The sequence below is a fragment of the Pterocles gutturalis genome, unplaced genomic scaffold, assembly GCF_000699245.1.
Source record: "Pterocles gutturalis isolate BGI_N339 unplaced genomic scaffold, ASM69924v1 scaffold27120, whole genome shotgun sequence".
In the NCBI taxonomy this organism is placed as follows: Eukaryota; Metazoa; Chordata; class Aves; order Pterocliformes; family Pteroclidae; genus Pterocles; species Pterocles gutturalis.
The window spans coordinates 1-27,985 of NW_010144142.1; the positions used below are offsets into that span (position 1 = coordinate 1).

A 27,985-nucleotide genomic window follows, 5' to 3' on the forward strand; every position below is an offset into this window, starting at 1 on the left:
ATGTTAAACAGGACAGGCCCCAAAAGCAAACGACTGGTGACCGGCCGCCACCTGGATTTAACTCCGTTCAACACGACTCTCTGGGCTCAGCCATCCAGCCAGTTTTTTATCCAGCAAAGGGTGTTCCTGTCTAAGCCATGAGCCACGAGCTTTTCTAGAAGAATGCTGTGGGACACAGTGTTGAAGGCCTTGCTAAAGTCCAAGTATATAAAAAACCATCCCACGACCTTTTTTGGAGATTTTGGAAAAAGAATTGCTGCATTAAAGTATCTGTAAATTTGCTGTGAAACACCTTCTGGAGAAGCAGCTCTTTGGCATTAAAGGATGGCCTCTTCCCCCCTCTTCTCCCCCCTCAGTTACGTTAGAAAGCAAAACCACAATTTCATCTGATCTTTGCAAATCATATCCAACTTATAAAACACATAGAATTCTTTCAATTTTCTAATTACTGAAACTAGTTCTCATTTCTACTAAGAAAAACTTGTATTTCCTCTGTTCTAACATCAACAGTGCAAACTGTAAAGGAATTTTGGGATTATCTGAAGTTAAATTCTGTTAATTCAAACTGAAGCATTTATTACACCTATAAAAAAATACAAACTCCTTTGATTGCAGTAATTACAAGTTACTCTTGTTTTAACATAAAACAAAGTTAAGCAGTGGAATGCTGACCGTAACTCAGACAAATGAGAGGCTTTTATTCCTTCCAGCCATTCACAAAACAGTCCATGATTTATACTTGATTTTATGCAAAAAACCCTCTTTACTCATTATCAGCTTGAATTTATTAAATACCCACCTATAGTTAGAGAGACACTCTAGCATTTATGATACACTGCTATACACAGGTCTACTCTGTACGACCAGCTCACCTCTTTCAGAACAAGAACGCAGTTGCCAGGTCCCACCGACTGCGGAAGCTCTGCAATCCTGCCTTTGTTAAGGTAAGGCCCTGAGAAGCACCGGTGGTTGAAGTAGATCTTTGGGCAGCAGTACTTGCCATTAATCACCACTGAGAAATGAGAAAGCAAAGATTCAGATAACACACTACAACCTCCTCAGCAAAGACTGACACCTTGCAATAAATAACTCCTTGCCTGCTGTACAAAAGGACGAGGAAAAGTCTTGAATGACATGAATTTGGGCTATTTTCAGTGTCACATTTGCAAGGACAGCAGTAGTTATTTGATGTTGCCAAAATATTTGCGTACTTCAAAACTGTCAAACTGTAGGAAATAAAGTTGGTCATCTATCAGAAAAGAAACATTTCTTCCTGTCTAGTCTGATGCCTCATGGTATTACACCAGTGAGAATGGGCAAAAAGATGACAATCCCAACTTTCTGGTAGCAGAAGCACTTCCTACACAGCAATTATGGATAAGTTTTCCAGTCAAGTAATTATCTCTCCCTCAAACTTCTGCCACCAGAGGAGCCGGCAAAGTTATTCTCCACTGTTCATCCTAAACTGCAATCTCACATTGCTTTGCATTTTTAGACTCTTTTCCCTCAACCAGCAAACAAAGGATGCAGCAACTGATGAAGTGGCCTTTGATGAAGTGACATCAAGTTTTCTAAACCTATTAAATGGTTCAACGCTGCTCAAAATTAAAGTTATGCATAATATGCATGGCAAGATACTTATGTATAAATACAAAATTGTTTTACCCTCGCAGTGCTGTAGTTTTCCTTGATTAAGCAACACTACCACTTAAAGATCCTAAAGTCAGTAGTTGATAACTGTCAGATAAATAAATGAAGTAAAATTTACATCACGACTCTATTAAAAGCCAATTAAAATGCTAAGCAAGCACGAATCATTTCTATGAAGCCTGCATTTGGTACAGCTTCAGATGTGCACTTCACTTTACAGAAAACAGCAGAAGAGGCATTTTGTTGCCAAACAGATAGATCTGTGTGACTGTTTCACCAGCAGATGTACTTATTCATCATATCCATTCTTGCAACAGTTTAGAAAATTATTAGATTTCGCCATCTGGCACACAAAGCAGTTTACTGTTTGAATTGCTTTTGTTTATCATGATGATGAAGTTATCATAAAAAACAGACAAACCTGCTTCCCAAAGCTAGACTCTAACAACTCACAAGCACAGATGGAGCGTGCCTGTTATGTTTCTCCCAACACTACTAAACATAACAGGTGACAATAAAAAAATCACCTGCATAAGCCACAGTAAACATTTGGCTTCACATACCCTCTGCTGGCAGTGGGTGGGATGTTCTGATGTAAAAATCTAATTTCCAGGTTTAATGCATGTATCAATCGCAGGATACAAGTAATGGTATGTTTTTGTTTGCTTCACTCTTTTTTGAAGCTCAACAAATCAGCAAGGGATGAAAATCTTCAAACCCTTTCCTCCTCTCCCCTCTCCTAGCAGAAGAGCGTTGAGCAGCTGAATAATGAGGCAGCTGAACTGTTACAGGATTTTGCCTTTGTTAGCCTGCCCCCTCTGATCAATACCTGAGTCAGAAGAGTTCAGTTCCTGGTTCTTCAGTCCATCATGGACTGTCCTTGAAGACAAAATTCTGAAATGAAAAGAAGATTGGGAAAAGGGACAGATGGCAGGGATAGTCACCTCGCAGTTACTAAAATCCAACCATTAATTTTTCTTTTTCCTCCAGGTCCAGTCTTATTAATCTGCTTTTTATACCTCCACTGTTTCACATCAACAATATGCAAGGACCACCAAATTCAATTTGGAAAGGACTACTGTACTGCTACAGCAGGCAGCAATCCTTCCTTGCCTGAAGCATATGGGCTACAGCGTGCTGATAAACACACCACCCAAAGCTACCGACAGCAGTTCACGTTTTCTGCCTCCTTTTAACTTCATTTCACATTACAAGGCACAAGGCAGTGTACAGTCCTACTTTATGCATTTTGAAAAAGATGGATTTTAAACAAAATACAATCAAAATGACTCAAGCACTCTGGTAAGAATTCCAATTACAAAACATGGCAGAACAGTCTGCTCAGTATTTTAGGAGCAATGAAAACATTGGCAGGACTACTGACAGATCTGGTGTTTGTAAAGTTGTAAGAGTCAATAAAACCAACTGTCAGGCATTCTACTGAGCATTTTTGAGCAGGCTCACATGGAGGAGTTTCATATGCATGACACAGAGTTTATAGACAAATTGTAGATATTACCAGAACTCTCCCTTCTGGCTAGTCTGCACCAAATTTCGTCTGGGAAGGAACTATTAGACAACACTCACACTAAAGCTATTTTTTCTGATTGGCTGTGCAAAATCACAGCTACATGTTAAGGCAGCTGCATTTTCTAAGCATGTTTACATTACAGAAACTGTACTATTTGAGAAGGGAATACAACCAAAAGGGAATCTAGTAATTTTCCCTATTAACCACCATTAAAAAAAGGCTCAAGCACAAACTTATAAACACAGTCTTAAGATCAGGCTAGTTTTTCTTAAGTGCACTCCAATATGCATAGATAATGCAATCTTTTAAAAAAATGAAATATCAACAACTTCAACCCCAGAACATCAATGATTTGACCTATTCAATAATTCAGCTGAGTTGCACTAGCATTGTTAAAAAACAAATTCCATGCTTTCAATCTCCTGCGATAGCAGTGCAAGAAGTCTTTTTCAACATCAACAGGAACTACCAGCAGTAAGACATAGAGACTGTGCAATCTCTCAACCCTCAGTACTCACTTCTTTCTGTAAAGCTAAATCTCCCCTAAGACACCATGATTTACCAATTAGAAAAAGAAAAAATAAACCAAACCCCAACAAAAAATAAAAGCAAAAAACCTGTTACTTACTGTTTCTCTGGTTGAACTACTGCAATTTTTTTCTGCTTGTTTACTGGAAGGAAGAAGAAGAAAATATAAACAGTAAGGTATGGGAGGCAAACAAATGAAACTTCTAGTACAATATATATATATGAGACTCATTTCCTCTAAGTTATACGTCAAAAAGAATCTACGTCCCACGTCACCACGCTTAGGTAGCTGACCCATCTGCACCAGAGACATGCTGGCCCATGTAATCTGAAGTAACCCAAAAGGTTTACTTCAACCTTCACTAAAAATTCCTTAAATCAGGCATGCATACACCCCATCTTCTAGGAAATCTCACCTTTCGTGCATCTTTCTGTGCATCATAGCCCCCAAACTACCTGTAATATGAGCCACAAAGGAACGATACGCTTTCCTTTCCAGCACCCAAAGGTGTGTGACCTAAACAAAGGTCAGGTTCACAGACCCAACTCACCACTTTGCTGACACAGAGAACTTCAACACTGTTCAGTGTTGAAATGGAATGAAATGAGCTGGTTAGAAACACATACGACTTAAGCCAATTGCTATGGAGGAAAACACTTGCAACTAAGAAAGTCAACTAGGTGATGGGTCCACTTGCTAATTCTGGCTTTCACAATCAGGTAATAATATTAAACACGGTAATGCAATATGTGCCTCTTCAGCAACTTCAGGCTTTGTCCCCAACAAACTTCAGAATTTCTTTTTGAAAGCAAGTTTTCTCTAATGATGTTCCCCACACCCCCTTTCTCCTCTGTCCTTGGCAGTGCAGACATGCCTTGGATTAGTTTCTCTTGCTTTGGCTTGCAGTAATTTATAGCTCATTCCAATCTTACAATTTTATTATCTTACTTAGTTCAGGAAGTTCTTCAGTTTCTCCAACCCCATTAAACTTTAATAAACAGACCTCACTAACCAGTTGAGAGAAGACACTACCTTATGCTCCTTACTAGGGTAGTTAAACCAGGCAGGATTTACTTTTCCACATTTTGTGATTAAGTGATCATAACCACCTGTCCCACTTAGAAAGGCAGTCCCCTTTATTTCAACTCCAAAATGTATACACACCCAACATCATTTTGTTATGGCATTAATTTTACTTGCACAAGTGCAAGTGGAAAACCAGCATCAGGGTCAGACACATGGCAAGAACAGCTCAGACAAAAGCACATGCATAGCTGGGGGATGTGTGCATACACACAGATATGATTTATTTATTGTGACTAGTGGATTCTTTCCACATGCTTGTACAGCGTGCAAGGGTCTCAAGCCAACACTGTTTGTTTTGGAGTTGCATGGATTCCAACTGGACCAGCCAGGGGAACAGTTGCACAAGGCACAGATTCTCTGTACATGGTGAGTGTTTCCAAATTCAGTGATGCCCGCAATAATTCTGCAGTAGCCTGCTCTTGAAGGTCTCACCATCTCTATCAACCCCACTAACCACTGCAAATAGAACAGAACCAATACCTATTGCTTTGCGAGGAGGTCTGAGCTGATATCCATTCGTCTCACACCAACCCACTGGAAATATATTCATTGACTCCACACTCACTATACAGTCAGGGACAGGTTTCTTGGAGCCTGTTCAGTTTAGAGAAGCAAAAATTGAAACAACTCATAAAATAAAAAACCTCATTTGATTAATGCTTGCTACATGCTTGCCAGTGAAGCTGCTTTTACTTACAGCATATTTGAAAAACAATATCCATTGTTTATTCATCCCCTTTTATTGACCACATTCTTTCCTGACCTCATTTGCTTCCTCCGAAAGGCTGGAGATGGGTATTTGCCATCCACAGTTTAGCAGAGGTGCACAGTGCATAGTAAGCACATGCTGATGTACTTCCAATCAAGAAATGGGATTATAATGGAGAACGGCTGACATAGGCCTATTCTATCTTAATGAAGAATCTCTCTACAAGTTTTCTTCCTAGGTCTGGTCAAACCTTGCTCAGAATGCAAGTCACTCATTTGTAGAAATGTTACAAGGTCCTGGCTTTCTAAAAGACGCTGATCAGCACTTTGCACAGCGTGCTAGCCTAGCACTGACACACTGCAACGCACAAATGCAATTTTTGCCTGGCTTAAATAAGCACTGCCATCCAAGGCTAACTGGGAAAAAGACAATGCAAATGGGTTTTTGCTGTGTTTTCATTGAGGAAACGGTGATTTGCTGCCCATATTCAGCAGGCAGTGAGTTTGCTCCCGATACTCCTCAGGCTTGATGATGGTACTACAGAAGAATCAATGCAAGTGCTACTCTCCTCCCCCACACCAGGCTTACCCTCCAGCCGAAGCCAGAGGTAGGAATCTTTCAACTTGGTGACTGTAGCAATGCAAACTTCTTCAGGATCAACTGGGTTCACAGCCTCAAGTTTCATATTCTCTTTAAATCCATGGTCAGAAGTTAACTAGGAAAAAGATGGAATACTTCAGTAAAATACCATCTGTCTATTCAGTATATGATATGAATAGCCATGGACAGAAGCTACTCATAAAAGCCTCAGTGTTTGAGTAACATAGAAAGATACTCATGCAGTCAGAGAAGATTTCAGATAATTAGCACACTGAATACAAGTAAGATATACTACGAACTACAAACAATTTAAGTTCAAAAAGGCTCTACAGACAGACCTAGAAAAGAACATGTTTGTACTCACAAACAAGGATGCTGAGGCTCACTGAAAGGACTGAGTGCATTCTAAGCAACCAGCAATTCTCTGCTGCTTGCTAACTAAGTGATAAGTCTGACAAATAGTCTGACCTGGCTCTCTATTCTATTATTTTAGCTTGTAAATCCATTTTACATATGCAAATAACATTCCTGCCTTATCCAAGTGAGGTCTGGCAGACACCAAAGGAAGCTTTCCTTTCATTTTAAATTTTTTGGATACGTAGGATTTCACTTTATTCACCAATTTAGTCCCCATTTGCAATTTAGTCCCCATTCATGGAAAAATTCCTAAAACATAAGAATGGGTATTTATCCAGGTCTGAAGCGCCTGAATTAAAGATAAGAAGTAACAGCCAGACAGAGGCCTTTTCCTCCCAGAGCCACTCCGCAACACAATTACAAGATCAATATATTACGAGTTCTGGAACTAGCCTGCAGTGACCAACTCTTCTCAGAAAAAGGATAATAAATTCAATGACCTGCTCTAAGAGGCCACAGCTTACAAGACAGAACAAGGGCAACAGGAATTCATAGCCAGCAACACCCTCTCAAACAATGGTAATTATTAATTTTCATTTCTTCCCCTAAGCACTGCAATTGCCCAAGTATTGTAAATGGAATTGGAAGGCAGGTGTTGACAGTGCCCTTTTCTCCTTGACAAGGTATTCTGCTTTGGGAGACAGCAATACTGTCATTGAACCAACAAAAGCCCAAAATCGAGCAATTACTCCAGGCACTGATTAATGCAAAATGATTATTTGGTACTAATTTAAGATGAATTGGTATTGATTAATACAATGGAATGCATTTTTCAAGCTGAAAGGAAGGAAGATTGAAAGAGTACACTAAGTAAATGAAAACAAGGTCTATTAAAAGGCTGTGTTTCCACAATTACAGAAGTGCAGAGGATTTATACTGTTTTATGGCTATTCCACGGACTCTTACACATCTCAATTTTACAAAACACTGATTTCTTTTTGATCTACTTTATCACAACTGAAGCATTTGGTCCACCACTCACTTATCTAGGAAGCTGACATGCACCTACTACTGTTCACATACATCTGCACTTTTTTTACTCTTCCATTTCCTCAGTTATCACAGGAACTTCAAGGAAAAAACATGCAAAAGGTTCTTGTCCCTGGAATCAAGAATGTCATGCACTTAAGAGAGATTTTTCCGCAAGAGAACCTTACCGAGGGGAAGCAGCTCTGGGGAGCTGCCTCAGCACCACACTGTTTGAGGTAGTCTGCCCAGTCGAAGTCCTGCCCAGGATAACCTAGGTGAAGAAAAAGCGAAAGGGTTAGTTTAACAGCATGAGAACAAATGACCCATTTCAAGCTGACATGAAGTATAGCTCACTGAAATCTGCTTGGGTCACTCAAGTTTCTTAGCTGACTAGGGTTTCACTGAGCCAGCTGAGGTCGGCCCATGGCATGGTTCTCATGTATTTGAGATATCCTCTTTATTCCCACTGCAGAGGGGCTTCTGGGCACTGCCCCACCTTGATTCCCATTTTTGACTTGAAACGGTGTCAAACTAAAAGTGACTTCACGGAGAGCAACCTGAAGTGTGAAACTAGCACATCTGCTAAGCAGACAAGGGCAGCAATCGAAACATGGGGAAGTGTTTACAACTTTTCCATGGGGCACCGATGACATTCTGGCAAAGTTTTTGCAAGATTACTTCCTTCATGTCCTGTCAGCTCTGGAACTTTTAAAATTTTTTTTTAAAATAGAGCACCCAAAATGTGCCCAATACCAATGCATTACTCTCTCAAACACACCAAGTCATCAAAGAGAGCAGTTAGCTGTCCTAAAAGGCTCGTTGAGTTTGCAAACAGCTGTAAATCCGCATACATGTGTGAGGGGAAGAGTCTTAACAGGGAGTCCATCACGAGACAGAGCGTCTCTCCAAGAAAAACAAATTAAATTCTATTTAGACAAAATACTTCACTCCCTTGTGAACTAATAGAAAGCAAATAACTGAAGGGAACAGGGTGCAGGAGTGTGCTGCCACGATAGTTAGAGGGTGGCAGGATGTTATCAAGGAGACAATGGCAGCAGTTATTCCAGTAGTACCTTGGAAGCACTCTCCTACAAGAGATGCCTGTGGCAAGGGTTTAAGAAATCAAACATATTTTTAACACTAATCTAAGAATATAGTATTAACATGACAATCTAAAACCATTAAGCTCAACTACCCCTCAGGGAGGGCCTAACCAGAGAAGGACCTATTTATTGTTCTCAGTTTTATCAGTGCCAGCAGGACTCTTGAGACATTTCAGAATGCCCACCACTTCTGGGGCACCTACCAGAAGAGAAGCTTGAAATCTCTGTCAGCTCCAGACACATGCCTAGAAAGTGAGATTTCACCTTTCACATGCAAAATTCTAGATAATGCTTGGTCAAATAAAGCCACTTTTTGTACCTTAGCCAAGGAAAGGCAAGAGACAAACATCCTATGCTCTCCGCTCCTCACGAGCAGCTAAAACAAAACATCCCAAACTCTGTGGCAGTGAATGAGTATTGAGTCCCTGCTTTTACAATACCATTGACATTTCCATTTTGAGAAAATGCATAAATATTTCAGTAGCTAAGGATTGCTCCCCAATTCCCTTATGTCCTGAAGCAACGCTTCAGCAATCTGCTACCTTGCCTGAGAGGTCCTTGGAAAAAATACTTCATTACCTTCTAAGTGATAAGATGTTCTAAAAATATTATAAGACATTAGATAACAATGTTCCATTTTGATCAGAAGCAAAAATCCAATGCAAAGACTACGGGCTTCTGATATCATGTTAATTAATGCTGAAATCAACGCTGCCTTCAGCCCTGGAACACATTCTCCATTTGTTCAAGCGTTCAGGTTTTTATGCATGACCTGCATCCCCAGCCACTGTCATCTTCTCAAATCCAGGCACGTACCCAGGAAACTTCAGTTTCACTGACTCAAAGATCCTGTTTCTCAAAATCTGACCTTTCTTCTTCTTTCCTTGTGCCACTACATGTAATTCTTTTGCAAAAGTGTTGTCCTAAACATAGCACTCTGGGGACTGGCAATCGACTTCCTTCCAAGAGGAGTGAGCATGAGAAGCCTGCACAAACATACCTGGTGGGGCACTGAGATGCAAGCCGTTCTTCAGACTCCATTGCACGGGGAAAATACCAGCACTGTTGACGTGACAAATGTAAGACTGGCTGGTTGTAAGCTCTGGTCTCAAGTCATCAATTTCTATCATGAAATATTTTTCATTGAATACCTGTAGTTAGCCAAAAGAGAACCATGTGGTCTGGTAAGTAGCAGTTCTGATCTACTGCTCCTTCTCCCACATTTGAATAAATTTATTAAACAGCAATACTGCATGATGGAAACCTTTACCTTAAAATACTGTCAGGGTAAAAAATAAAAAAATAATTGAAAGAATCTATGGGATTCATAAACGAGCAGAGTCCTCTGCATTATCTGCAAACTTAACAAAAATAAGTAATAATAAAAGACAATGTAAAAGCACTTAAAAAGTAAGGTGATCAAGTCCTATATAAAATTTTCTTATGAAAAAATGCAGAGAAATTGGAGTTTGCAGTCTTATTACTATTCTGTAATAACAAAACTGCTTATTTCAACAAGGCTGAACTGTGTCCTAGGATGGACTGTCACAAGTAAAACCTGAAGTACCTATGAGCAGGACAAGAAAATATGAAGAAAAGTGAACGATTTTGCTTTGCTTGGACCTTTTTAGTAATAAGCGAGCATCTTATTTGAAGAAACTGTATGTTACAGTTTAAAAGAGAGAGATCACCAAAACGTAAAATATCCTATTGAGAGACTACCTGTCCTAAAGAAAAAGTAACGGTTCCCGGAAAATACACAAAAATAGATTTTAAAATATGCCCTAGTTTTATGTTGCACAGCAACTTTTTGTTTTATTACATCAAAGCAGGTCTCTTCAGAGCCTTTCACCTGTTTACCAAAACAGGAAGACAGAAGTAGCTCAAAACCTGATTATGTTGAGGAGTTTTCATTTCAACTTTTAAATCCATGTATGGGCCCTTCTTTGAAAACCAGGCTACTTAAACATCAGAGCTTGTACATAGCAACAACATCAACTTTCACAACAACAAAACCTCAAGATCTGTCTTCAAGTGGATACTCAGATTATGAAGGATTATATCTAATTATAAAATCTGGGTTTGACAATTTCAGACATTTGATCTTTTGAGCTTGTATCTTTATGGAACTTTTCCCTCACGTTCAAATCCAATGTCTTCACCATCAGCAGTTAAGTTTTTTTTTTCTCCTGGCAACCTGTCCCCTAAGGGAGACACACAAAAGACTTATTTGAAAGCTAGTTCCAAGATTTTATGATAATCAACTAACTAAATTTCCTGAGCATTTAAGAAGACCAGTTGCAGTTGAATGGAATCTCAACAGGACAAGTTAAAGAACCCTGGTACCTTGCAAACTGTAGCAGGAGAGATTACAAAAGGAGCCATTGGGTCCACAGCTTCTAACTTCATGCCTTCAGAGAACGAATGCACTCCAATCACAGGCTTATCCTGAAAAACAAAGTATCACAGTGATTACCTGCCTTTTTCCATCAAAAAGATGTACATTACATAATTCAACTGAAGAGGATAACTTGGGTTTTTATTAGTTCATTCTAACAAATAAAAATGCCGGAGTACCAGCAACCTCTCTATAAAGAAGAGAAAAGGCCAACTATGCCCTCCCAGACTGACAGTTTCCTCTGAGTTTTAGGAAATTGAGTCCCGAAGATTTACTCCTCTGATATTCTCCACACAGAAGAAAGATTTTACAATACGGGGTGGTCTGGTAAGTCAGCAGAAATTTTTTTTCCCTCTAACTTTTAGCACTCATCATGAGCTATAAGAGAACTATAAAAGTCTTCATTTTCAGCCTAACAAAAACCTGCAAAACAGGGTTCTTTCTCCAGAATTATGTATATCCTGCTCTGATTATGACCCAATACATTCAGGAGCAACAATATCTCCTATTCTATTCTGCTTACAGGTGTAAATGAAGCTAAGAAAAATGAACTAAGAAGTTGAAGGACTAAATTTACATTCCTACTTCTCAAAATGTGTCAATTTTTTAAAATAAATTTAATTAACGTATACTTAAATTCAGACTCATTAGTAAATTTTGCTAACACTCGGGATATAGCAGGACACCTTATACAGCATGTGTGACCTTATCAGGTTACAGATTAGGTGTTACACATGTTAAACTTCTCAATGTACTCACACAATTAGAGAGACTACACTCTGCTAGAAGGACAGTAATCTGCAAGACCAGCCAGTGAACAACCAGAGATGCCATTATAAAGGATCAGAACCAGGGATTTTTCCCAGTATGACCAGTAATGGCTCACATACTTGTGATGAGTGCCTTGTCTAACTTAACAAGAATTGTATCATAGTACGACTTTTTAAAATAGAAAGAAAAAAAAAAGAAAAACCAAAACAAAACAGCCTAAGACATTTCAGTAATAGTAACAGGACTGACTTCCCTTAATCATTTCTTAGGAATATAGCATTCTCATGATATCATCCACAGCATTAAACTACACATACTGTGTCTTTACCTTAAAGAGATCTGTAGGAACTGATGACTCCTCTTCCTCCTCTTTTACCTTCTTCAGGATCTCTTGCCAATCTGCTTCGCTCTTCAAGGACCTAATGGCTTGAGTAAAAAGAAGTGAAAACAGTCAATGAAATAATCTTCTTTCTTCTTTTCCCTCAAAAAACACAGTTTGATTTGTGCTCCTCCATGTGCTAAATTCACATCTGTTCAGAAACTATGCAAATACCTTCCTTCTTAAAAACTTACTGTTTTCCTGGACATTTGGATGTGCTACAAAAAGAGACTGAAGTCAAGCAGCAGTATCAACCATATGCTGCCCAGTCTATTTTTTCTGAGAAAATGGAAGTCACATCAACACCCAGGAAAACTTCTGAAGAAATGTATGACCACAAAACAATCCTACCTGGATAACGCTAGTCTGTTTTACGCTTAAATAAGCAGAAAGCTCAATATATGTTCCACAATTCTGTCCCAGTTGCATCAGTTACTCTTTTAGCATCTGTAATTGCTGACCATACACCTCTCTAACAAAGAGGAACTACTTGTACCATCACACACAAAGGATTCCTGAAGCCTGTGAGCATATCAAAGGCTCTTATGCAGACATAAAAACAAGTCTAGTAGCTAACTAATATTTTTCAAAAGACATTATGCACTTAAGTAGCACTATGGAATCCACCTCTCTCAGTTCTGTCAGTGATTTGATGTCTCCCTGCTCACAACCCTGATTTCAGCAGAGATTGCTCCAGCACTACCAAAGGCAGCATGCTCAGTCACTTCAGTGGAAATTGTTTTGTTTTCCTCCGCATGATTTCTTGCTGTAAGAGGAAAACATTAAAAAAAAAGCCCAACAAAAACAACTGTTCTGAACAACCTGAACTTTCACAAATAATATCACAGGGTGTGCCAGAAACTTAGATTTATACCTGCCTTTGCAGAAATGCTTTAGGGTAAATGCTCAACGTTTTCCAGCTTAAATCCAAGGCTTCCCCTCACCAGGAAACATGTTACATCACTGCTCAGCTCATAAGCATCCCATTTGTGTTTCAGCCTTTTGATGCCCTGCTTCTTTGGTGACCCACCCTGACATGCACATGCCTGAAAAACATGGTAATCTCTCCCACCCCTCTGTCTCCACTTCCACGCACTCATTCCCCGTGTACCCATTTTTAAGGACATTTTCGCATCCATGTAATACCTCTTTAGACAAGGCTTTAACGAGCCCTGTGGACTTGGGGTCCCAGCTGCAAAAGCTCCTGTTGAGCAGTGCTTCAAAACCAGATGATTTTCCTCCCACCCAGGATACAAACCTACCAAAAATAACCATGAAGGCATTCCCTTCCTCAGCTCCTCCCTTTCCACAAACAGGTGGAAAGTTTTGACAGCCAAAACCATTTAGCAACTTGCGAATGAGTGGGTGAAAAGTCTCGTAGGACTATTTACTGGTATTTTCACTTCCATTTCATTAGGTACAATATTTGTCAGATCAGACACTGACCATATGCATCCAGAAGGCACATTTAGAGCACCAAAGCAGCAGCAGTGTTCTCTAGCCACTGATCACCGTATAAAAGAGAAAGGTTTTGAGGTACCTAAAGGTGGCTGCAGGCTGTATCCATGTTGAGCTGCCCACCCCACTTGATGAAGGAAAGGGTCCAAGTAGAAGATCCATTGGTCAAATTTGTCACAATCCTCCAGCCCTTCGTATCGCAATTTAAGTCTCCCACCAACATTGTCTACCACGTTGACTATCCAGGCTTCCAGGGAATCCCGGATGTTTTGCAGTTCTAGTCGGGAGCCTGGTGCAATGAGATCCAAAGGATTTTTCCCTCTATGAAGCTACAAAAAGAACACAAATTATTCTGTACAACAGACCAAAACAAATCCCATACTTCCACTTCTTTTTACACATTCTTTTTCCATAAATGAAGTATGACTACAGAAGTAAAGAAATACAGGTCCCTTACTAACACAGAACAACAGAAATGACAATGTTTAGAATCACTGGTGCTTGCAGCAGAGCTTCTGCACTGCCTGTATTACAGTCATGTTTCAGTCCTCATCATCACTTTCAGAAGCATTATCACTTATATATTCAAGGTTTGAAGGAAACATGAATAATCTTTTTCTAAAACTGAGTCATCTAGCATATAAAGATGACTAGACAGAAAAGATACAAAGATAAAAATGTTAGCTGTAAAGAAGACATCAACAGCATTTTTTTTTTAAAAATTAAGTTCTGTACCGTACAACCAGACACTGATATGAGGTGCAAATATTGTTTTAAGTGCAGAGGAGGGGATAAAAACTTGGTTCTTCACTAGCAAAGCTGCAAGATTTAAGTGAAACAATAACCTGCCCATTAGCAACAAAACAAAAAAAATTAGTGAAAGGAGTATTTTGAGAAAGGAGACAACAGGAAAGCTAGATAAATAAAGGATTATTTCCTTAATGCTGTATGAAGGAGGAGCAGAACAGGAGGAAGACTGAAACCTAAGGGAGCCGGAAAAAGGTCTTCTGATAGTATTAATGAACAGCCCAAACCTGCAGTGACAGATACGTTTCAGGACAACACTATCAGAATTAAATAAATTCCTGTAAACAGGAAACCCTAGAGAATGAAACTTTAAGGTCAGCAGCATACTGCAATGCTCCCTAAACTTAAAAAAGGAATTGAACTGACAATCTGAATAGGGATTCCCTTAATAACAAAGGGGAAAACCAATCTAACAAAATCCCAGATGCAGCACACTTACCCCCTCCAGCAGGTTAGCAGGAGCACTGCATGCTCCTTTCAGCACCCGCTGCAGGAATTCCTCCTGGTCAGGTATCTTGTCCTTGATACCTAAGTGAAGAGTGAAGAAGACAGACTGTGATTCCTCCTGCCAGATAAAGATCATTCAGACAACAAGACAGACTCTTGCACTGCCTAATTCTCAAGAATCTGCCACACACTCACCAGTAATACCTTAAAAAAAGAAAAAAAACCCAACAAAATCTTTAAAGGAAATGACAAAGCAGTAGAATTTGGTGGGTGATGATTAAGATAACCACAAGCCTCTGTAAAAATCAGTATAATTCTGAAATTAAGCTAACTCCTCTCTGGTGAGAGAGCAACCTCCTACTGTAAGTCACAGGATTTCAGAAGAACAGTAGACAACTTCAACTTGTCATCACAGCAACACCACCAGCGTGTAACAGCAATTATGGAGACTACCTGCTGAGCTTACAAAGGACAAAAGCATACTTTTGTATTACTCCCCACTTCTGCATATGGAGCCAATACCTTCAGGCACTTTGAGAATCTTCCTGTTCTGCTCGCACCAGCCGATGGGGTGTAAATCAGCCGTCATGATATCACACCAGAAGTCAGCCTTGCGGTCTTCCCCATAACCATCGTAGCGCAACAGGAGCAGCTGCCCACAGGTAGTAATGATGGTGGCTACCCAGTAGGTGTTTTGGTCAGACTTTACAGCAACTTCTAGCTTCATACCAGGGGCAAAACCATTCTGCAAACTTGTATCCACCTGAAGAGGAAGAAGATCATCACATTTGAGCACCTCCCAGAAACTTCATGGAACAACAGGGGAACCGTTTAGACGTGTTCCTTAGCAAAAAACCTCAGGCCAAATGCTGTCCAGTCTCTTCAGAGAAACAACTTCATCACGTTACGTGACCCAAATGGGAATGTACACAGTGTCATCATTAATGACATCTCCTTTGCATTTCAGAGTATCTTTTCCACCTTAAATCAGTATCTTGCAATTAATCTTCCTGCCTGGGACAATACCTCACCCACCACTGACAAGCTTTCCAGCTCACAGCTGGGTTGGTCAAGCTAGGCAAAACTAGGGGTCAAACTTGGCAACACAAATTTGACTTTTTGTGTTAAACTATGCCTTTCTACCTCTTTGGATAAAGACACTGTTTAAAGTGCACACACGTGCTTTAGATAACGATACCACTGTCTCTTCCACCATGCTCATTTAAGAAGGCATGAACCCGCACAAATTGGAGAATAAGGAATTTTAATGCCTCTACCCTTAATAATTCTGCATGTAACATTCTTACATAAATTGCATAGAACATAAGCAGCACGTGTTCTTCAGCGAACTCAAGCTTTGACAACAATAAAGCACCCAATACCATGTGCTGTGTGTGTGTTGTGTGCAGGTGAGGAACCTGACTGCACAGAACTCAGATACTGAAGCGTAAACATAAAAAGAGAAAGCAAAACATTAGGTTTCTCATATCCCTAACTTCTCCCAGCTCAAACACTCCCGAAAAAGCAGAAGGACCCTGCTCTGCTCTCACTACAGTATGTTTCTGAGATACGCTTAATTCCATGGCCTCAGTCTTAATTAAAAATCTCACACGTCGATCCCCTGTTCTCAGCTGAACGTAACTGGTGTTTTGTCTCTGAAGTGGTCCCAAGTTCCATTTCACCTTTGAATCAACTGCAAGAAAGGCTTTCAGAACAATGCAGACACAGTAGATATTTTCTGGGTTATTTATTACCAGTTCTGCACCGACGGTTCAGTAACTGCCACAGCTATTATAGTCTCATCAGCCAGCACATACTGCTTTGCTAAAAATAAAACCAAGAGAACGACATCAGAAAGAAAAGCATATGCCTCTGGTAACTGTTCACATCCTTTAGGTTAATGCCCTCCACTTAAGAGAAAATTCTTCTTAAGAACAAAATCAGCAGGACCCAATACCTGCGGATGTTTTGAAGTGATATTACCGAAGTAATCTCTTTAAAAAGATAGCTGCTTTGCTGACGAGATATTACTAAAGTCTTCATACTCTGATTTTTGGAAGAAAAGGCATGAGCTTGACACACTCAGAAATCTCTGCAGCGCTCTCTGTGCTCAAACTCTCAGCAAAGCCTCCTGGCAGAGAGGCTGCATCCATCGAAACCAGCCGCACCAGCCGGAGCTTTCCCTGAAGTCAGGTGCGTTTTTCAAACACTGTCGTTTATGTTCCCCGCTGGATACAGCAGAGCCCAAGAAGTTAGCACCCTCTCCTGGCAGCTGGGCAGGACGACACCACCAAGCAGTTCCAAGGTTTCTCTAGGCTGGCTCACCCAGCAGGCTGGCTCGCAGGAGGTGATGCGGACGAGCTCCAAGAGTATTTTCCTTGGGGCAGTGGGTCTGACAGAGCGGCAGCCTCCTGCTGCACATATGGCAAGCTGAGATGGGCATGAGCGGCTAGTGACAGCGCTGCTCGGGCAGCTCCCACCCCCAGACCCTCCTTCCCACCCAGTACTATCCCCTCACTGTGTGCCGTGTCGCAGCTCAGACCTGGGGATCTGCCTCAGCTCAGGAGCAGGAACAGACAACAAGGATTGAGAGCATGCAAGAACATGTGTTCAGATGATGTTGAACACTAGCTTATTTTTAGTATTTTTTTTTCACACACACATAAGTTGCAGAAAAGAATTAAAAAAAAAGAGCATTCAACAGTTCTAGAGAAAGTGTATTTAGACAGGGTGGGACGACAGCACTGGCATCCAGTGTAACACCAGGTTTTTGGTAAGCTCTTTCTCCTGCTAGATTGTAGGCAAAACAGTCACTTTGATCTCAAGATTTTTAGTTTTTAAAATGCAAACAAACTAAACATTAATTTAGAAAGTTAATTTGAGAAAGTACCTTACATTTTCCAATGCATCTTGCTCATAGTAAGAGCAAAACTTTCAGAATTAATATAAGCAGACAAATATTAAAAAGTCCTCCCTCCCATCAGCAAGTCTAGTCCCTCGCTAACACAGGCTGTGCAAGCATGGATTACATTTTCTTAACTTGATCATGTTCTCTCCTAGAACATGGGTTAGGTATTTATCACCCACCACTTATAAAGGGAGGCTGGTCACAGTCTCACTACTCCAATATTTAAAAAGAATCAAACAAAAACCTTAAACTTCCACCTAAAATTTATTTCTATTAATCAATTAATGTATTTATACATGTCCACTTGCTCTTGTGCTCATATTATTCTTCAGCTTAGTTTGTTCCCCTCTGTTTTTTCAAGACTAGAAAAGCAGTTCCCTCTTAGCTCTCCTGATGGTAGATTATAAAAACAAATCATTCTTCAAGTCAAGCAACTAGCGCTGCACAGATTCCAGCTGGAGGAACCACCAGTCGCTGGCACAGAGACATGGGTGCCTGTAGGCTCTCCGCTGAAAATCTCTCACCTGATGTATCTTGGAATCACGCGAACATTCTTTCAGGGCTTCATAACACAGGCTGTCACTGTCCACTGGGAGGCACTGAGGCTCTCCTCCTCTACCTTTTCCAACCTTCTAACCGACAGCAGAAATCCTCAGCATGTGCCCTTGGACTATTGGATTTCTATTAGCAGCAAGATCTAGGTGATGTGACACGGCTGTAAATATGCTCCTCTCTCTGCTTGTCAATTCTGTGTCAGCATTTACTTTCAAGAAGTTTATGCCAAGTTTATTACGGAGAACATCAAACTTGGCCTCCAGACAAATCCTAAGGGAACTCTGCTAGCAAACGCGTGGCGCTTCCCCTTCAGAACACACAGGCATCTATTTTCATGCTCATTCCTCACTCCCGTGCAGCGCTGCCGGCATCCCAAGCCCCCAGGCTGCCCCCGTGCCAGGGTGCCAGCCGGGATCACCCCGCACAGTTCCGTGGCTGCGGCACGCCGGAGGCACCCAGCGCGGAGGAGGGGGACTGGCAGCATCACCAATGCACTCCCCACCAATGCTACTCGCACCAGCAGTACTGCACCTTGTTCTACACACCTAGGGAATAATAGCAATAAAAATACGTGGATTTTTTTTAAATTTAATTTTATTTTTACTGATGGTGGCCACGGCAATCAGACCTCTTGTTTGACACAACTGAGTTGGCAGAGTGCAGCGCAGCGGTAACAAAGTAATTCAAAGCGCGTCTCCTGCCAATTAACAAAATATAGCTGCAATGTCAATTCAGTTGGCAAAAACTGTAAAGCTGGCATTACAATTAGTTTGTATAATGTCTGAGATATGATAGCAAGTTTCTTTAACAAAGATCACATAAGGTAAACCACACCAGAGGAGCAGACAGACCGCTCCTCGCACCACTGCAAAACGCCACTGCTCTGATTCCATACTGCTCCCTCCACGCGGGCTGCACGGACATCACCGCTCTGAGGAAGCTTGCTCTTGCTAGAGCCTTAGCACGCTAAGGAAAAGAAAGCAAGCACAGGCCTCTCCCCTTCAGAAATGAGACACCTGAACGTCCATTTTGAACAAAAGCACGCAACTACATCCCACTGTACGGAAGAGCCTTTGCAAAGTCTACATTTACCGTACATCTTTACTACTAACACAACTGCCATATTTTAATAGATTCTTAGAAGTTTTGCACTTCTGGTGGTTACCTTTAGACTCAAAATGCTTTGTGATCCTTCTGTGAACAGACCTCAGTTTGTCTTCCTGAAGTGTACAAAGTGGTGACACTGGACCTGAAAGCCTGAGCACCACAGATTGCTTTCCAAGCAATGTGCCACACACAAGTCATTGCCCTCACTGTCACGGTAAAAGACCCACAGCAGTCTTTGAAAGACTATACAACAGTGACTTTATTAAAGAGTTGGATAAGGATACAGGCTGGCAGCCTGGAAGGTGTTTCAACTGTTGGAAGAGATCCAAGAGGTTTGGAAACCAGTTCTATACAGCTCATCTTCACTGACGACCCAGTACCAGAAGCCAGACTTCACATTCAGATCTCACCCAACGGGACACGATTTTACCAACAAACATTTGATTAAAGATGTCCAAGGGCAAAAACAAGAGCTTATCAAGACTTCATCTTATCCATTAGGATAATTGTCGAGCACAGCCTTAATCAGTTTTCTAACTGCTACAGTCAAGTGTTTGGCAGAGCTATTATTTTCTCCTTGGTCTCCTTGAGAACCACCATTAAAACCTTCATTGAGAGCATATTTGAATTCTGCTGTTCAAGAAGTATGCCACCAGCTTTCTAAAGCTAGCTCCTCCATAGCCATTGTTCAGTAGCAATCACCAAAATTGAAGAGCTACTGGCCAGTTTGGGCTTTAAGAAAAAAAATAGGAGCCCCTTAACTTTCAGCACATGGGGATGGGATTACCCTATGCCATGTACAGAGGGGAAAAATCAATAACAAAAAGGTGAAATTCCTCATTTCTCATTACTGTAAGAAACAGGATTCCATTTAGTCTTCCAGATTTGAGAGCATCAACTCATTCAAAGAAACCCTAAACATTCAGTGTATCAAAAAACCAATGTATGAGATGGTAAGAAAACACACGGTCGGTCCCTTACTCACATGTTTAAAAGATCCATGGGGGGCTGCAGTTGCTCCTGTGTCTTCTAGATACTCATCCCAATTGAATTCCATTTCTTCCACACTGGAACCAGCGTCTGGAAGAGAAGCCAAGCGCCTATTTAGCAACCTGTTGCCTTAAGTTTTAGGCTACTAAAACTAACTACAGCAAAACCCACTTCAATTCCAAATGATTGACTATACAAGTGTAGACTGAACTTCAGTTATGCATTTCAACATACAGACACTGTCTAGCTTTTCTCTGTATGTAAAGGGTGCTGTAAGTTGGATTTGGTCTGAAAAATAAGTGAGATCCTGAGGATTTTGTTTAAGCACAAATTGTTTATAATTTTCATGAGGAGAACACAGTCAGAAGAGTTCTGTATTCCTATCAACAAATATAAGAGACTTAAAACTCTGGGCACCCTGGACCGTCAGTGTATTAAATTAAAAAGCATCCAGGAAACGGCAGTACTGATAGTAAGAGGTTTGAAAGGAAAAAGAAAATTGAAATGTGATTCCCCTCTTTTTTAAGTTAGATAGTATTTATTTAGATGTTAAAAAACACCACAAGCATTGAGAAGGATTCAGGGTAGTTCCAAGGAAAACAGCTTAAGACTCAACTGAAATCAGGAACGCCCAAATTAGTCACTTAAAAAAAGACAGGTCATAAGGTGTAACAGTTTCTTTAGACCAAAGAAACCTCACTTCTAGATGCATTTAAAGCAAATATGTGCTAAAACCACTCAAGCCACAGTTCAAAACTCACTCAGGCTGTTAGGGAAGCAATCGGCTGTAGTGAGCCACACCACGAATTAATCACATTTTTTATGATGACTGTCAAGCCCGTCCCCCAGCCCTGGTCTCCCCCTCGCTTCTCGGCTCGCTTCCCTGCTCCCCTCCTATTCCCGTTTTCTCCAATGTGTAACCCGCTCTGCTAGAAGACACGACAGCCAGCACCGGCTGGATTTCAGGTCCCTGTTCAGTTCAGCACGCAGCCACATTCCACCTCTCCTGCAGGCACAGCTGGGATGACCAGGGAGGGTCCCACCTCGCGTTCGCGGCATTTTTAACCTCTGCACACAAACAACTGCAGGCTCGGCAGTGAAAGGGATAGCTGTGATATGACATAACAGGAAAGCTTTTCATTTTCACTTTTAGACCGATTCTATCATCCACACCACAGTTATCTTTGTGAATGAACACCAGAGATTTTCATCTCTCAGTACCAGCAAACCCGATACCTTGTTTACATTTGAACACAGAGAAATCTCTGTGTATCCAAGAGTGGGGAGGGCTCAGCAAAGGCTACGGGACACCAACATTTCCTACACACTCAGCCTTTCTTAGGACAGGTGGTAGCTGCTCTTTCAAGGGGTAGTAGTTTGTATAGGATAGATTACGTGTCCAAAAAATGAATGAAATACTATTACGTGCCCTTATCAGCCCCACGGACATGCTGACAAACTGCCAAGTGTGCTTCACAGCCGTTCTGAGCCCTCCAATAGAGAGGGGCAAATATTTGCCCAGAAGCTTGAGCTACTTTAAATCATCTAAAAAACCTACAAGTCCTGAGTGTAAAGTCCGTTCATTTTCTCTTCAAAACGATTGTCAAGCTTATCTTTGACTTTCCACTGTAATTCTAGGAATTATCATTTCCCCAAATTCAGAAATGCATGCTCAGTCAGCTTTTGTTTGCTGATGACAGTATCTGTCTTAAAGGCAGCTCTTATCTCTCCTGAACGCAATTTCATTTTGTTATTTTTAAACAACCACAGTTGGTTATATTGGCTTTTCATAAGCCTCAGAGCTCAAAAAATTCAGAGCTTTAATATCACCATCACTTTTAGGCAATATTTTTTAACTTACTGAAGAAACTGACCTGGAGAAGGACAAAGTAAGTAATTCTATTAAAAAAAATAAATGAGGGAACAAAGAGGTTAAGGCACAGACCACAGCTGTTTGCAAATTAGGGTGGTGCTGATCAAAGCTTTGGCTGCAAGTCATTCTAAGAAAAATAAATTTCACTGCAAAATGTTAAAACAGATTAAGATTTCTCAACTTATTACAACAGCATTTTACTTTAATACAACAATAAAAATGCTTAAGTTCACAGCTGCACAACCGAAGCGGGAACAAGCACCAGCTCAAACACAACATCTATGGTCAGCTGAAACCAAGAGCGAACTTTGATTTTTCCCCTGCCCAGAGAAAGGCAGCTCACCCTTTCCCACTGGAAAGCACGTGGCTGCTGAACAGCAGCAACAACCCCGCTTTCACCCAACCCCACGTGCTGGTTTTGGCTGAGGTAGAGTTAACTTTCCTCATAGTGGCATTTTTTACATAAAAAGCTCTGCTTGCAATGTCTAATGTGTTCCTGTTTGAAGAGAAACATAAAGCAACGTGACTGCTCTGTGCTTTTTAACAAGTTTAAAAGCCAAGCAGCTCGACCTGGGAATACTACACGGATGGATCGCGAGGCTTTCCAGCCCTGCTCTTTACCCAGCCGCCTGCAGCACCAAGTCTTCAATAACGTGTTATCATCAGATAACTGTCTAAGGGGCAGTTAAGCTCCTTAAATGAGGCACAGGTCACTTAACACACTGAAAGGGTCAATTAGTAACTTATGTTGCCACTTAATTGCTACAAGGAGCTCCTGAGAAAGCCAGTTTGCATGCTGCTGCAGCTCCCCCCTTTTGCCTCTATGGTTAAACCCAGTTCCCAACTGGATCAGAGTTACTCCAGGTCCTTTGTCACTCCACTAATCCCTGTCTCTGCAGCCTCTATGTTTTCATAACTGAAGGAGCCGTTTCCTTCCAGGTCCGCTCTGTGGTGAGAAGGGTTCGTGTTGCTTTGTACCATACAGTGCCCCAATTTCACCAGCACACCCAGAAGACTTCTTGCAACTCATTTTTTCATAGGGGAAAAAAAAATAATCACAAATTCCTGTCCAACACTCATTGCAAGTTTAATACTCTTCCTGCCTTATTTTAGGGAGTTCTGTTGAGTCAGAGGGAATTTTTTTTTTTTTTAACTTTTGCTGTTGTGTTTCTTCATAAGAGTTCATCTCAGCTCGCGCTTACACTTTACTAAGGGTTTACAATTAAATAAGACGAGGTGATTAGCCTTGTCCTTCAGCCACTGAGCACACAGCACAGGGGAGTTCAGGCACGTTCTTTGGTTTCAGAGGCTGACCGCTGACCGCCGAGGGCCGTGCTCTCTATCTGTTGCTTCTGACATGTGGCCCTGCCACAGCATCCCCGGTTATTCATGCACCTTTTTCTGAGCGAGCGTGGAACGTGAAAAGCTCATTGAATAAAGCTCTAAGCAAAAATGCTGCAGGAGGTTCATAGTGAGAGCAGCAAATTAGTTTTCTAATTGTGGCACGCAGTAGCACTACATAAACCATGGGATACCTCGGAAATCAAGTATGTTTTTCAGTATCCGAACGCAGAAGCATTCCAAGAGTGTGGTGAAGGAGCACCTCTCCGGTAAGGCTCACGCTAGCTGGAAATCTCCAAGAGTCAGAATCCAATTGCTTTTCTGGTTTTATTGGCAGGATAGCTGCAGCAGAGCAGGGCCCTGTTTGTATCAAGCCTTTGATCTGCTCTGCTGGTGTTTTCTCCAAGACCCTGTTGCACAGCACCGTCCTGGTGGGTTAGCAGATCCCAGGATACAAGAGGACCGCTTCAGTGAAGCTACATTCCTGAGCGGCCATATGTCTGCATTAAACACCCCGGTGACTCTGAGTTCAAACTACCCAATAAAACCTCACATATTTAAACTAGAAATTAACTTCTACTGTGAGAAAACTTCCAAATTTACATGACAGATTACAACAACCCAAACCATATTTGATGCATTTAACCCTAAAGCACAATTTATTAATGCAATGCTGCATGGGTGTACATATACTTATGCTTCCTCTTTCTCTCCATATCCTTACTTGAATAGAATTGCTACATGTCCTAAATGAATTCAACTTTTTACTACACAGAGACATATTTTTCTATAGCAGACAAGATGGTTGAGCCGCACACTGGCTCAGTGGCAAAGCACAACTTTGGGAAAGGTGGGGAAAGAAACGAGACACAATTCTCACCTCTGTGGCCTCACCATACAACTAGATTTTGTCAGCGAAGCTTTCAAACCAAGCTAACAAAAAATTTATCAAGTAAAGTCTGAGAAATGTCCTACAGAGGTTCCGTGGAGAATGCTTATCCACTTTGGAGGTAAGAAAATTGTCTGTAAGAATATCAGAAGTTTCCTGGGTAGGTACATCATTTCCCATTTATCACTACTTCTACTAGCATTATTCTGAACACTAACTCTCTTCCTTTCTGAATTTTACATGATTTATGTCCCAGTGCTCTCTGATACATGCAGGAAGAGAAAGAATACTGAATTGTACCATTCGGACACAAGAAGGTAGTGAAATACTAAGGACATAAGCCCTTAAAAATACCCTCAATGGAAACAGTCTACACCACACTGTTTTGGTCTCTGGATTTGAGTTAAATTCTCCCTGCAAATAATTTTCATGTATCTTTGATGTGATTTAGTTGAAGACTGTTGTCATATTGGGTGTTTAAGTACATCACATTGAAGTCTGCAAGACCTTCAATTAAGGCTAACCTAAAGGTTTCTCACCCTGAAAATTAGATACATTTCAGTATGATTTTAATAACAGTTAATCTTTTCCATCTCTACCAGCTGCAAGACCATGAATAAATAAAGACAGGTTGGAATTTCAGCAGCTGAGAAAGACTGTGACAAGAATGAAAGTTGTCTTTTCCCCTTGTAGTGCAGGGGAGCATCACAACCAACAACCTTGACCACTGTCTGGGTTCTTGCAGGCAGAGAGCCAGTATAAAAAAAACCGAAAAGACAGAGGGGAATCTCCAAAAACCACTAAAAATCATCAAGTGCAAAAAATGACACCGGTCAAAGAATATTAAGGGAATGTTCCAATAGCAATTGGGAATGGTCTAACTCAAAGCACTACAGGAAACAATGCTAGAGGGCACAACAGATCTATTGTGCTTATGCCTACACGTGTAGCATTTGCTGGAAACTATCTTTGAACTCAGCAAGTAAAGCTCTCTTCAGTTATTGTTTGCTTTTCATAGCTGTACTCAAAAAAGCACCAAAATGGATGCTCAGGAAAACAGCTGTTGAGTAATTCCAAGATAATATCAAACCCTTCCTAGAAACTCCAAAAGCACATAGAGAGGACTGTGTGACCTATGATACTTTTTGAGGAAGATGGAAAAAATTTCAGTAAAGGTTTTAGTACAGAGGGATGTGCTACCAGACTGTGAACACCCCATTGCTGACCATGTACACATGTCCTTACTGTTCCTCTCAGCTGCTCAAAGCCTGTTCTCTTTCTTACACTACGTGACAGATGTTAGCAGTTCCCACTAGCAGAGGAAACAGTATTTGCATGTGCCTGGAGACATTCTGCCTACTTGTCCATGCTGCTTTTTCTTGCTTATTTGAGGATATAATGTTGACAACAACTTGAGTGTTGGCTATAACTAATAATCAAAAAGCATATTTCAACATCATAAAGCAGATGCTAGCATTCTGCTACAAGCACTGCAGATTAAAATCATGTTTAACATTTCTTCAGTAACACCAACAGCAACTAGACTTCCACAGAGTTACGGTACAAGTACCAAAGTAATACTCAGACAAAATCCTAATCCAATTGTTTACACTGGTAACTACACACTAAAATTTACTTTCTATCAATTGTACCAACACTATAGGTAGGGACTTCCTCAAGGAAAATGAACAAACCATGGCAGGCAAGTCAGAAAAAGGGATGGGCCCTATCTCCGTAAGAGTGTACGACACCAGAACCGTTTCAGAAAGCTGTTAGCATCCCCCACCATCCCAGACTGACACTTTTCTCAGCCTGGTGTTTCAAGGTGAACCAAAAGCTGAGCTGATTTATCATAATATACCACTCTGCAGCAGGTTAGGAGTTGATATCCCAAACCCATCAAAGCAGGCACACCAAGGTATATCAGAAAAACAGGACAGATTACAGTGGCAGCAAATGGCTTCAGTCATCTGACTTTTAAAGCAGCACCACAACCTTGTTGAAATATTAAGAACAAGATGAACATGAGGACAGAACAAAATAATATTAACCACACTGACAGACAAATGCCTTAAAAGAGTAGTGTTAAAGCCACTGAGCTTTTTATAAGCCCAGCTCATACTGATACTACAAAGAGGTAGTAGCTTCTTAAATACCCAGTTACCAAGGTGGGTGAGATTTCGTTCTCCTTTAAGCCAACGATACACCTTGCTTTTGAAATAGAGCAAAACCAAACATAAGCCCAATAGTCAGAATCTAACCCACAGTCATTGACACCTGAGTTTCTCCCTGTACACAATACACAGCATCAGACACATGCTCTGTTCACTGTGTTTATCTGTGTTCCATCTCACTTGCCAAGTTTTTTGAGAACCACTAGCCATGGATCTCAGCCAGACCATTACCTGCATCATATTGCTGTTCTCCATTCATCTCCACAGCAGCCCTGTGGTGAATTCGAGCCGCCAGAAGCAGGGGAATCCGATGCTGTCACAGCTTGGTGATCATGAGTTGTCTCCCACCTTCAATCCTACTGGCAGCAAGGACATTCAAGAAGGGATTCTAAAAAAAACCTGAAAGGAACAACTGGTAAGAAAATCTTTATCAGATTTTAACCACTTTAAGATACACCAGAAACATTACTCCAGCAATAAGCCAAAAACCTTAAAGCAAACAAGGTCATCTCACTGTGTTTATGTCTATTGCACACACCATCTGCAGACCAAACTGATTCTAGAAAAAAAAATAAAATCCTTAATCAGTCAATTATAAAGCTGACTTTCAGCATCGCTTCAGCCCCCCAAACAAATCCACCACTCTCAAAAGCTCCTTCAACCCTTCACAAGGCTGAAGAAGCAGGGAACCAAACAAGTCATGGCTTAGAAACAAGACAAAACAGAACCCAGCTCCTTTGTCACCTGGACCAATAAAAATGTCAAGAAAGCCAAACCGATACGAGTAAAGAAAGAGCACAATAAGGCTAACAAAATGTCTGCTCAGGCTGTGGGTGAAGAGGAGAAGAGAGGAGAGGAGAGGAGAGGAGAGGAGAGGAGAGGAGAGGAGAGGAGAAGAGAGGAGAGGAGAGGAGAGGAGAAGAGAAGAGAAGAGAAGAGAAGAGAAGAGAAGAGAAGAGAAGAGAAGAACCCTAGCAGGTTAAGAAAAAAAAAAAAAGAAAAAAGAGAAGGGAGCAGAACTACACTCCTAAACACTTTGTGATGAGAAACTGTAACGTTTGAACCTGTTTCTATGAGCAATTAAATCATTATTTCATTACTAATGGTAGAAACGACGGAAGGGCAGGTCTAAAGCAAGCCTACCAGGCCACTGCACTGGCAATGTACTGAGAGTATTTTTCCTTTACAAAATTCTCCACTAAAGCAAAGTTGTATAGCAAATAAAAGCCTATGTTATATGTTTCTTTATTAAAATATCAAGCTTTAACCAACAAGTTTATACAAATCAATGAGA

General features: G+C 40.9%; 1 protein-coding gene across 1 annotated transcript; it reads right to left on the minus strand.

The window, feature by feature from the left end:
* Positions 1–872: 872 nt before the first annotated feature.
* On the minus strand, positions 873–27,084 carry SFMBT1 (Scm-like with four mbt domains 1; the record flags this gene model as incomplete). The annotated part of the gene is made up of 14 exons (XM_010085018.1): positions 26,923–27,084; positions 20,410–20,504; positions 15,377–15,617; positions 14,847–14,935; positions 13,683–13,929; positions 12,092–12,189; positions 10,941–11,042; positions 9,595–9,745; positions 7,680–7,762; positions 6,094–6,220; positions 5,277–5,390; positions 3,810–3,852; positions 2,480–2,544; positions 873–1,012 (listed from the first exon to the last, which is right to left on the minus strand). Coding segments are annotated over exons 1-14 (1,623 nt in total), but the record flags the coding sequence as incomplete, so codon positions are not given.
* Between the last annotated feature and the right edge of the window lie 901 nt (positions 27,085–27,985).